Source organism: Microtus oregoni, unplaced genomic scaffold (assembly GCF_018167655.1).
Source record: "Microtus oregoni isolate MIOR12 unplaced genomic scaffold, Mior012 000070F_ref0000104, whole genome shotgun sequence".
In the NCBI taxonomy this organism is placed as follows: Eukaryota; Metazoa; Chordata; class Mammalia; order Rodentia; family Cricetidae; genus Microtus; species Microtus oregoni.
In genome coordinates this window covers 1,469,973-1,482,155 of record NW_024543977.1, presented here as the reverse complement: position 1 = coordinate 1,482,155, position 12,183 = coordinate 1,469,973, and the positions used below count along the sequence as shown (strand labels likewise).

At 40.9% G+C, this 12,183-nt stretch overlaps 1 protein-coding gene across 12 annotated transcripts in view; it reads right to left on the bottom strand.

Moving 5' to 3' along the window:
* Kiaa1217 (KIAA1217 ortholog) overlaps positions 1–12,183 on the bottom strand; it is an 818,936-nt gene that overhangs the window by 452,014 nt on the left and 354,739 nt on the right. For 4 of the 12 annotated variants that reach the window (XM_041641634.1, XM_041641619.1, XM_041641622.1 and 1 more), the window contains exon 1: positions 9,793–10,013. The exons of 2 other annotated variants lie outside the window; for them this stretch is intronic. In XM_041641634.1, the coding sequence (XP_041497568.1) occupies positions 9,793–9,997 (205 nt within the window). In that variant the 5' untranslated portion in view covers positions 9,998–10,013. Of the gene's footprint in view, positions 1–9,792; positions 10,016–12,183 lie in introns of those variants that run through there. 6 more of the 12 variants (XM_041641618.1, XM_041641623.1, XM_041641621.1 and 3 more) reach the window with 3 other exon arrangements.

The window sequence follows — 12,183 nt, the reverse complement described above, 5'->3', positions numbered from 1 at the left end:
ACTAAGGAGAAAACTGTTGCTTTCCCCATCCTTCTATATTCCCAGACACTGCCTCTGCTTACACCTGACAATGAGTTAATACTGGCCTTGTGCAGTGCCAGAAAGGAGGAATCTGCTAGGCAGACAGACAGGCCAAGGCCCAATCATCTGCTCCTGAGTCACCAAGTGAGATAAAGTGTTTCCAAGAACACAGGCAGTGCTTGATGCTAGAAGGATATCATCTCTTCATTTAAGGAACTTTTATAAATATGTCCCCCAATAAAGTGACAATGTATTTTTTGTCCTTTAATTTATATTAATTCTGGTCATTTTTCAGCTATCCACATTGTAGTTGCTTAAATGAATAATAAAAGGAAAGTATTTTGAACGTAAAGTGGTCCATCAGAATTGAAGATGTAAGACTGAATGAATATATAAAACATGCCAAGTTAAAACAGTACAAGGAATGAAGATGAAAATGTAATTTGGGTAATAAAACATTTTATTAGAATTAGGAAAGAAATCTATTATGTTTCTATACAGTCTCTTAAGGTCACATAGAGGAAAAATCACTAGACTACTGACTCCTGTTTTAGGGTTAGTGAATAATATAAATGTTCAAAAATGTAATTTCTTACATGTGTATGGATGTTTTGGCTGCATGTGTATATATGAACCACTTGTGTGCCTGGTGCCTGAGGAGGTCAGAAAAAGGTGTCAGATCCCCTGGAACTACAGATGATCTGAACCCTACTGGGCATTGAACCCAGATCCTCTGGAAGAACAGCCCATGCCTTGAACTGCTGAGCTCTCTTTCCAGCCCTGAATAATAAAGATTTTTGGAAAAGAATGTCTTTTAAGGTTTTTAGTTTCTTGCTTTTGTTCAAAATTCTAGTTAAAACAGAAACATAAAGTCATATTTCATTTTTAGTTTTTTTTTAAAGGGAGAAACACATTTCTTTAGTCCCCTGGGAGTAACCAGGAACAAAGCTTTGTTTAAGAACCCAATAGGAGACACTGGTTGCAATTTTCCAGCATTAAATTGCCCAAGGATTGGCACAGTGATAATCTGATCAATGCCCACTCTTCTTGGACTTGAAATAAGCAAGTACAGACAGGGAGCTAGGAAGTCACATAGCACAAGAGACAGCATATATATAGCCAAGGTCAAGTGGGCTTCTCAGGAAAGAAGAGAAGATTTGTGAGTCAACCCGGAGGCATCTAGCAGGTCTTGTCTTTCTCACTCAGGATGTATGGACAGATGGAAGCACTGACTTAAAAGACAAAAAGAAGTAACTGTGGCTTGCGTGTGTGTGTGTGTGTGTGCGCGTGTGCGTGTGTATGTTATTTCTCAAGGGAGAGATGAATTCTTTCATTGTGAAGGTATTACATCTGTGAGTTATTGATCTCTCTACACTAAGTAGGCTAGTCTACATTAAACAAAAGCGATCTCAGATTAACTTTAAGATGTGATATATATATATATATATATATATATATATATATATATATATATCTCAGAACAAACCCACTCTTGCTTTTCACGGGTCCTAGAAGCATATGTATGGTTGGTTGAGGAAAATAAAGAGAACTCCAGATGTAAGAGTTATTTTAAATATTCACACAGTCATATCTCATGCTATATTTAGTTAGAGAAAAGTTGGCTTGAAGTAACCGGGGAAGAAGCATTCAAAAGGTTGAATTTTCTTTTGTAAAACAGCCATGCAAAGGAAGTCGTGCACATTTTAATAGGATAAAGGGAAATTTATTGGCCTGCACAGATGCTGGATGCAGGAACTGAACTCACTGGCATTGATGATAAGCCAAAACTGTGAATGAGTGGGTTGGAGGGGGGTTACCAATGCTTTGTTGAATTAGAAACAGTCCTCTAGCTATCAGCTCTTCTCAAATATTGGGTGAAATTGATCCCAAAGGCAACCAGAGAAAGAAATGGACATGCCGGGTAGTAGTACAAATGTATCACTTCCAGACAATACTAGACAAAGTACAGGGCCTACCACTGGAAAACTGCTTACTAGTATTATTAGCGTGTTATCAGAAAACACAATTCAGCCAGTACACCCATCTGAGGTTCTGCCTCCCTGAAGCAAAGACCCCCTTCACCATTATTCCATTGTTCCTGGGTCTAACACCATCACAAACAGTAGTAGAATTCAGAATGAATTCGTACCCCGCTAGAGAAAATGAAGACATTTTTGTGCGCTGGTAACTAATATTTTTGACTAATAGAGGTAGGCAACATTAGGCTCCAGGCTTCCACAGGCAATTAAAATCAGCAGGTCCTCTGGTAAACAAGAGCCTGTGAGGTTTCCTCTTGGTCATAAATAACAGTATAGGGCATGTGACCCGGGGATCATAATGGCGTTTTTCTGGCATGGTTACGTGCCTGATACTGTGAGAGTGTGAGCCTTTACCTTCTTCTGCATTCAGAGATAAACAGAGACCTCATTGTACTTGACTACAATTACTTATGTGGGGCATGGACTCTTGAAAACACCAGACACACATTAACTAAGTCATTAATCCACACCAATCCTTTTCCCAGAAACCACATATTATTATTCTTTAATGGCCGACCAAACTCAGTCAGGAAGGATAATTGCCTTGCTCAAGGCCACAGAGGGAGTCTTGTGTCAGAATAGAATTAGAGTTGAGTGATTTGGGGCCTACAGGCTTGCATTTGGCCCATTAGGTCATGTGTGATGGGAAAAGACTTTTTTTTTTTTTTTGACTTGTTTGAGGAGAGAGAGAGAGAGAGAGAGAGAGAGAGAGAGAGAGAGAGAGCACTAGTGTGTTCCTCTGTGATCATGAATGTAGGCATTAGTTAGGATATTGGTATTCATGCATACAACAGCTTTTTCCATGTTAGGATAGTATTCACAGACTGTGACACTCTTAGTAACTCTGAAACTTGTTTGTTCCTTTGCTGTTTCTTGGTTTTGTCTAAGAAAGAGACATGTTAGCTAAGAAATGAAAATGGCTCAGCCCAGAAGCCCATCTCCTTCCTTGCCTACTTTTCTGTGTCCCAGGCTGCCCCCGAGTTACAGTTCTCCCTCCTCAGCCTCTGGCATAGATGTCTAAGGGGAGTGCACCTCCACTCCTGCCTCCAAAGGGCTTGTGTTGAACTACAGAATGTCACCAAAGGGTTTTCTTCTTCAGGGACCAGACCGAATAGTTGCTAAGTCTGGCTAGCGTTATTCATTTCTTCCATGAGCAGATGCTTGCTCTGTATAGAAAGATGCCTTAGAATAGAGGTTGGGTGTAAAAGGTCAGGAGGTAAAACTTATGGAATTAGTTCCTACCACATTCTGAGTACATATCCTTATGTCTACAGATGAATGCATCTCTCACCCTTCATTAAAAGAATTTGTCTTTGTTGTAGACAGACACCATCACCAAAAGTCACAACTGGTCAAAATACAGAGGACAACTGGCTGTGACCAGGCCCCAGTTGATATGCCTGCAAGATAACCTTCACACCAAAGGCTCAGGGAACAGTTTAGAAGAAAAGGGTAGAAACACTCTGAGAGCCAGAGGTCCATGAAGCCTACTGGGAAATTATGTCATTTCTTCCTAGAAATCACAGGAAAGTTGTACCATAATACCTCAGCAATATAGCTGCCTAAACAAGACCTGAACAATGGCAGCACCAATAAACATGCTGTTGTACAAAAGAAAAATCTGATGGGATCCCATCCCTAAATAAAGAACTATAGGCAACTAATGACTGATGAGAGAGGGAGAATTAATTAGTCAGCCACAGGAATGAGACCCCTAATTGCTTATCCAAAACCAAGTGGATTGACCTGAAATCATACATACACAAGCAACAATAAATGAACTCAGCAGGTTGTATGTCTATATCTAGTCATATATAGATATATTTGTAACAATAATAACAAAGAAAAGGGGGTCATGAATTTGAGGGTAGAGAGGGGTGATACATGTGAAGAATTGAAGGAAGGAGAGGGAGAGAAAAATGATGTAATTATATTTTAATTTAAAAAATCATGGAATTAGATTTCTGGCTCTATGACTTCCGGATTAATAGTTTGGGGGGACTACCTCAAACTTTATGTTTCAGTTTCCCAATCTGTGCAGGAATAAGTGCAGGAATAGCATTAAGTCATAAGACTCCCCAAGGCTGCTTCCAATTGCAATGACCACACTGGTAGAACTCAAGAGACTAAATGTCACCATGACCATTTTTTTTTTTGTTAGAGCAAATGCATGAGAGGAGGGAGGCTGTTTCTTCAAACAACCTTGTTGGAAGCCATGTCAACTTTTAAGAATGGGTTTCTTTATTTTAAGTAGCTTAAGGAAAAACAATTTTAAAAGTTAGGCGCTAAGTCTAAGGAGATGACCCAGTGGGTGAAGTGTTTGTTGCAGGAATCTGGTGACAATGAGTTTGATTCTTGGAACCCATGTAGAGGTTGATGGGAGAACTGGCTCCGCATTGTAGTCCTTTGACCTCCACACATGTGCCATGGCAAACATATGCATTAATAAATGATTACTATATTAAAATAATAAATCAAGGGTTGAAACGCAACTCAATGACAGAGCACTTACTTAGCAGTATCTGGCCCTGGGATCCATTGCAAGGACCATCCAAGTAAATATGAATCAATTAATTAATGAAACCAGAACAGTGCCATCATGTTGTAGGACGAGCGGCAGGCTGTGTCCCACCACCCAGCTAGCTTAGCCCCGAAATAATTACACAGAAACTGTATTCATTTAAACACTGCCTGGCCCATTAGCTCTAGCCACTTATTCGCTAACTCTCACATCTTGATCTAACCCATTTCTAATAATCTGTGCAGCACCATGAGGTCATGGCTTACCAGGAATGATTCTAACCTACATCTGCTTCATGGCGTTTGCCTGACTATGCTCTTCTTCCCAGCATCCAGTTCTATCTTTCCCACCTACCTAAGTTTCTGCCCTATCTAAAGGCCAAGGCAGTCTCTTTATTCAACCAATGAAAGCAACACATCCTACACCACCATCAAGAGGAATAGGGAGCAGAAGGGAAGAGTCTCCACAGTCCTCCGACACTAACTCATACCCTGAACTGGAAAGACCTAGCCTGTATCAGAGCACAATAACACTAATCTTCCATTTGGTGGATTCCCATCATGGCAGAAGCTCTTTAAGGGAGACAGTTATGAATGCTATGATCTGGATCACTGGCGGCCTGGATCTTCTTTTCCGGGATCCACATGGATCACTGATTAGGAATGAAAAGCGTAGCAGCATCCCAGCGATGAGGTTAATCATTTCACAGTACCCTCAAAGCAGCAGAGGCAATGATAACTATGCTAAGTGACTACCTTGCAAGCACACTGCTTATACACATAAAGTAATGCCATGTATTGTGGTCTCAAAATTAGAGTGACAAACACTCTTGAGGCATTCACAGCACAACAATCATAATTATATAGTAGAGGAGTTGGAAAATAAAATTAAGAAGATCCAAAAGATAAAATGTGAATTAAAAATATAAGTAAAGATAAACATCACACAACACCAGTCAACTACTAGAGGTTCATACATACAGATAGATAAGTCATCTAAGAATTATCAGGATAGTCTGGGCTAAGGGCTCCCTTGGACTTGAAAGAGCCCATTAAAGATCCAGTCAAAGTGGACAAAAAACCCAGCACTTTCAAAGACTTGAGAGAAGTTCTGAAACATCAAAGATCAAGAGCAGATCCTGAAAGCTTTGAAAGAATGAGGAAAAACTTTACCTACAAAGAAAGCATGAATGCGCGAGTGGCCCAGGGCTACTGATTCAATCTAGAAAACCATATCCACTCAGAATACCTTGGGGACTTTAACAGAGAAGAAAGGTATTTGGGACATGCAAACACGCAGAATGTCTTCTTCCCATTCAGCCTTTTCTCTGTTTCTGGGGGTTGTGATTTTAGCAAAATGGAGCAAAGAGATAGCTGTTCAATGTTCTAGAAACTGGGCAGGAAAAGGCAGGCAATGTGGCTGAAGGGAACAGAAACACATTTGGGATAGAAAGGTGTTTCTTTCCTTGGAGAAACTGGAAATGCCCCACAGAGAAGAAGACTAAGATTTTAAAACCACTAGAGGCAATGACAACATCAGGTATCTTGTGATGTCGTAAGTCACAAAACAATCCCACACCAGTTCAGAATTATGAATAATAAAAGGGTTATTTATTTAAGGGGAAAACTTACAGATCACTGACCTAGACAACAGTACTCTACGTGAACAGGAACAGAGTCTAGCAGCTGGAAGCGGGAGCAGGAAGCAAGAGAGCAGGAGCATGGTTACTGGGCGCACAGTTACCGCTGCTTTTATAGTATAAGAGACCATGCCCAAGTGGGCTGGTATCTTAAATGCTATTGGCTGAAGGAGCAAAATATGCTCCCACAGCAGTCTTGTATTAGCCATGAAAAATATTTATAAGGTCATCTTTGTTATGTGCTTTGCTAATTTTCAATGTTTAGAACTGGTCACCAGATAAACTATGAAAGACCTAGTTATGGTAACAGCACATGACATTAATATTTTAATGTGAAATAAAAGCATAGATTATAACACTAAAGAGTAGAGGAGGGGACCTTGGAAGCAGATGAAGGTGAAGTCCTGCTGTAATTTGTGAAATACACTAGATGAGACTCAGACTTTAGACAAAATTAAAAATGCAGTTGGGTGACAAGAAACCAGACATGTAACAAAGACCAAGGCACAGTCATGGCACAAATGCAATTAACTCTCTAAACTGTAAAACCAAGATCTCTGTGAGGACAACATGGCTCAACTCAAATGCAAACACAATGGCATGTCTGATTGTTGAACATGTCTGAACATTAGGATTGTTCTTTACTTTGAGACAGGGTCTTGCTAGACTGCTTCAAAATTTCCACAATCCTTCTGCCTCCCAATACTGGAATTATAGGCATGTACCACTATGTCTGACTTGGGTTTGTTTGTTTGTTTTTTTTTCCTATAGTGCTAGAGATTTTATCTAGGATCTCACATGCCAGGCCAGTGTTTAATCACTGAACCATGTTTCCATCCCCAGGATTCTTACATCTGTCTATCTATCTATCTATCTATCTATCTATCTATCTATCTATCATGTATTCATCCTCACATCTATTTATCTATTTATGGTGCGCTCACACGTGTGCGCGTGTGCGTGCATGTCTGTTGTGTATCATGGCAGAAAGTGGGGAGGTCAGAAGAAAGCTTGTGTGAGTTAGTTTTCTCTTTCTACCATATGGGGCTCTGGCAGGGATGGGTAGAACTGAAGAGAGTAGGCATGGTATGAAGCAACTTTACCCATGAGTCATCTCTCTGGTCCTGGCCTTGGATTTTTTTTTGATGTATTTAATTACTTATTTATTCATCTTCTATCTATCTGTCTATCTATCTATCTATCTATCTATCTATCTATCTATCCATCCATCTACATTCTGACCAAAGTTTCCCTTTTCTCTTCCAGTACCTCCCAACCTCCTTTTTGCCTTGGATTTCTTAATCACATGACACCACTTCAATGAAAACCTAACATAATCCTGTTACCGAATTTCTATTGCTCTTCAACAACTGACATTCCTATGGATACTATATGATATGAAGGTATGATGGCTAATTTTATATCAACATGATACAAGGTATAGTCAATGGAGAGAGGGGAGCCTCAACTAAGCAGATGCTTCTGTAAGATTGGGCTGTAGGCAAGCCTATAGGGGAAGTTCTTAATTAGTGATTGATAGGGGACCATCCTCCCCCCTTGTGGATGGGGTTACACTGGTGGTCCTAGGTTCTATATGAAAGTAGGCTGAGCAAGCCATGGAGAACAAGCCAGTAAGCAGCACACCTCCATGGCCTCTGCATCAGCCTTTGCCTCCAGATTCTTGCTTTTGCTTCCTTCAGTGATGGACAACCATGTGGAAATATAAATCAAATAAACCCTTTTCTCTCCAACTTGCTTTGGTCATGGTCATGACAATAATTAGTAGTGTTAACTGGGGTAAAGAGACTGCTTTTGAAAAGAATTTTGATCAAAAGTGAATTCTAACAATGTCTTTCTCTCCTGTTTTCAACTTAAAAGTTTTTCTTTCTCTCTCCCTCTTTTTTTTTGTTCTTGTTTTTTTTGTTTTTTTTGTTTTTCAAGACAGGGTTTCTCTGTGTAATAGTCCTGGCTGTCCTGGAACTTGCTCTGTAGACCAGGCTGGCCTTGAACTCACAGAGATCCACCTGCCTCTACCTCCTGAGTGCTGGGATTAAAGGTTTGTACCGCCATGCCTGGCTAATCTCAAAATTTTTATGTTTTAGCTTTCCTTTTCCTCCCAGAGAGGTATGAAGAAAATACCACTCTGTTAATTTATAATCTTCTGCTAGTTTATTTATTTTACAAAAATGTCATTATCATATTGATCTTGTACTGTATAAAAATTCTTGGTTTTAATGACTTTTAAAGCAAAGTCCCTAAACAATTGCTATCAAACATTATTTTCACCTACAAATTCTTTTCAGATGCATCCTCAAATTGGCCAGGAGAGGGTCAGCATGATCAATAATCTTTGGACTAAGAACTTGCTTGGTCTCGTGTAAAGGTCCTCCTGATATATCAAATAGACACAGTTGCATGCACTATACGCATCCTATAGGTGGGAAAGGTTGACATTCTTTTTCATTGAATATTTATGGATATTATCATAGCACAATTTCCTTTTCAGGCAGCCAAAATTCAGTCTCTTCAACAACTTCTCTCAATACTTCTAAAGTTTATCCATGTTTATTTTATGCACGACTTTTCACAAAATCTTTTGGCTCCAGCTTTTATATACAAACACTTAATTGCTCAAATGGACAAAACAACAACAAAGGTAATGAAGAAAAATAATTCCTAGAAAGATATTTGCATTTTTTGAAATAGCGTACAGCACAAGAATGTACCATTATATATTCCTTTTAATAGTTTTTAAACAGAAGAGGCCAGGATTGAAATTACAAAATGAATTTGTTCTTCTGCATAAAATAAAAACTTTTTCTTCAGGACAAAGCTATTATATTGTTAGACAAGAGCTCAAAACATATTAAAATCAGCACTGTAAAATACTTCTTAGAAATTTAATGTGGGAGAAATTGGTATTAGAATTTTAAAATACGATTTAATTGCCCTCTGTGATTATCTACACTAAAATAGACGTTCTCAGTAGGTCAACATTTTTCAGTTCCAGGTCAAATAGTTAACAGTACTCTTGTTAAGCAACACATCCTAACACACTTCTGAAAGACTTATCCAGGTAACAAGGTTAGCAGGAAGTTTTGCCTCACTTGGCAAAGAATTCTTATTCATTGTTAGATTAGCATTTCAGAGAAGCATCATTTTAAACAGAGACTGCCAATAATTAAACATGCAAAATTTTCTCTGCTAATTAATGACATGGCTTTAGGAGACTTTTCTATTTCTTTCCACATAGGTAAAGCAACAGCAAGAAACTTTATGCAGACATGATCAGATTATCAAAGATTATAGAATGCAAACACAAACCCTCGTCTGCAAGGAAACCACAACCCTCAGCTTTGCTCTCATCGTTCTTTAATTAAACCACCATCTCTTCCACCATTCTAACGATTGGTTATTTTACAGTGTACTGGGAAAGGGTGCATGTCCACGGACACAGCTGAGCACAGACGCTGCGTCCCTGCCGTAGCTGTATCTATGCCAGTTACGGGTCAGGGTTAATAAGCAGAAAGTTTCTAGGCAGGCTGGAGGCCAGCCGCTACCTGCAGCCTTACCTTTGTGAGCCGCTGCCTTCCGCGGAGCTGGAGTCGCCACAGCCTGCACCTGCTTCTCCAAGTTTCCTTCACTTCCAGTCCTCTCCGTCTTCTCACCTAGGCTGGTTTTCTTCGACTTGCTGCTTAAATCATCCTTCTTAGAGGACGGCAGCTTAGAAGCCGCGCTAGTAAAGAAGGATTTAGCCAAGCGGGAGGACTTGGACATTTTAAACGGCAGGGAAGACACCCCACCCCCGAATAAAAACAAAACAAGAAAGATCAGCTCTAGAATGGTACCTACTGGGGCAGCAAATTCTAAAATTTATCCTACGAGTTACACTTCTCAACAGCCAGTGACAGTGTGGAGTTCAGCTGGATAGAAAGTGATGGGCTGGGCTGGGCTGTGCGGGGGGGGGGGGGGGGGGGGGGGCACTTGTTTTTCGTTTGTTTTTGTTTTTTAAACAAAGGCATCCTGCTGCCACATCGCCCATTCACTCCTGTGGAATGGAAAGGTGTTTCAAAGACAAGTATTCAATGGTAAATGCTCTAACGCCAGGGACCTGCAGATTCTGGAATCAGGAATGTGAAATATGCATACAGGCAAGCTCTCCCAGAGACATCCCGGCACGTTCAGACTAGATGCTGGAGGACTAGAAAAGGAAAACGAATGTAAATACAGCCCCATCCACTCAGGTACAGGATGTGAAAATAAGCCAGATGTGAGATTTACAGGACTTTAGAGCTCGTGCCACGTAAGGCTTCCAGGCATTTGTACAAGCAAATATTTCCTTGCCTTAGCACATTCCTATATTATAGTCTAAGACTGGCCGGTGCAAAGAATGCCCACCTACAGAAACACTTCTACTGTTTACAGAACACGAAGAGCACCGTGGGAAGAGAGAAAAGCCAGAAGATTGCATTTTCCATACCTCTTGGGGCTGCTGTGTGGCACCCGATAACAGATGACAGGAGAGCTGTATGCCTGTATAAGTGAGTGCGGGGGTATATGTGTGTGCATGTTCCCTCTGTGTGTGTCGCGCGCGCGGGGTGCTCGTGTGCGCACGCACGTACACGCTTGCATGTATCTGTGTGTTGAGAATCTGGGACTATGTTATTTTACCTTTAAAGGAGCCTGGCGTTCCTCTGAGTAGTTGTAATTACTCCGTGTTCTGAAAGGCTGACAGTAACATGTAAAACTCAGGTGTGTTCACGCGGCAGGTTTTCCTTAGGCCGAAAACAGTCCTTTCGCCAACTGAACACACAGGAGCCCACTAGAAGCATGCAGCCCCTTTTGCACTAAGGGTGACCCCTTTCCCTCTTCATTTCCCATGTCAGTGATTTTTACTTCTTGGGGGTTAAGCTGTTTCCAACCTCAATTATTCTATGTTCCCTCAGGGAGAAACTGTACAAACACTCTAAGAACTAGAAAAGCGTTCTGGGAATCTGTGATCATGTAATGGCCTTAATGAGCAAATGCCCTGATAAATGTGCAGCTACTTAGCCCTGCATCAAGAGAGAATGAGAGGCCAGGAAGAGTATAAATTTTGGAATCGACTGGAGTATGCCTTCCTCAGAGGAAGACCCATTCCTGTCATTTAAATGATAAAGTTGGTATAATTTTGATCAACCAGAAGGCAATACAGATGGCCTCAGATAACACACCTGCCCTTCCCTTCATCTGGTAAATGGTAATCTCTCTCTCTATCTCTCTCTGTCACTCTGTCTCTGTCTCTGTCTCTCTCTCTCTCTTTCACACACACACACACACACACACACACACACACACACACACACACCTACCTCCTCACCTCATCTGCCCAAAATTTCCCTGACTTTAACACTATCTAGCAAATCTGGTGCAGTCAGTCCTAAGATCCACCAGAGTCGGCAGTTTAAATCCTGACTTGGAACTGAAGGTCCCCAGTGGGATCCCACTTGTGGTTTTAGACCACTAAAAACCCAGAGAACCTGGGAGTAACCCTTAATGACAACAGGAACCTGTGAGGATGACAGGCCAGTGCCTTCCCGAATTCCACTGCATCACTGAACTAGAAAGCATAAAACTTAAGTGACCCCCTTCACTCTTTAAAATCCTGTTCAAATCAGACAGGCCAGGTGTCTGAGGGAGAAGCATAAGTCTTCTCCATTTCGTCCAAAGTCATGCCTCCTCAAGCTGCCCCTGGCTCCTTTCTTTTCGGAATCTTCCTTGCAGTCTCTTTCAGGAATAAGATTAACAAAAAAACAAAACAAAAAAAAAACAAAAAAACAAAACAAAAAAAACCCCACAACTAACTGGCTTCTTTGTAGACTGCCGAGCACAGTGTGTCAGAGCCTAGCAGCCCTGTAGCTGCTGAGTGAAGGCTTATCGTCCAGGTTTCTCTACCGAAGAGATGGGCACCAGCAGTACAGCCC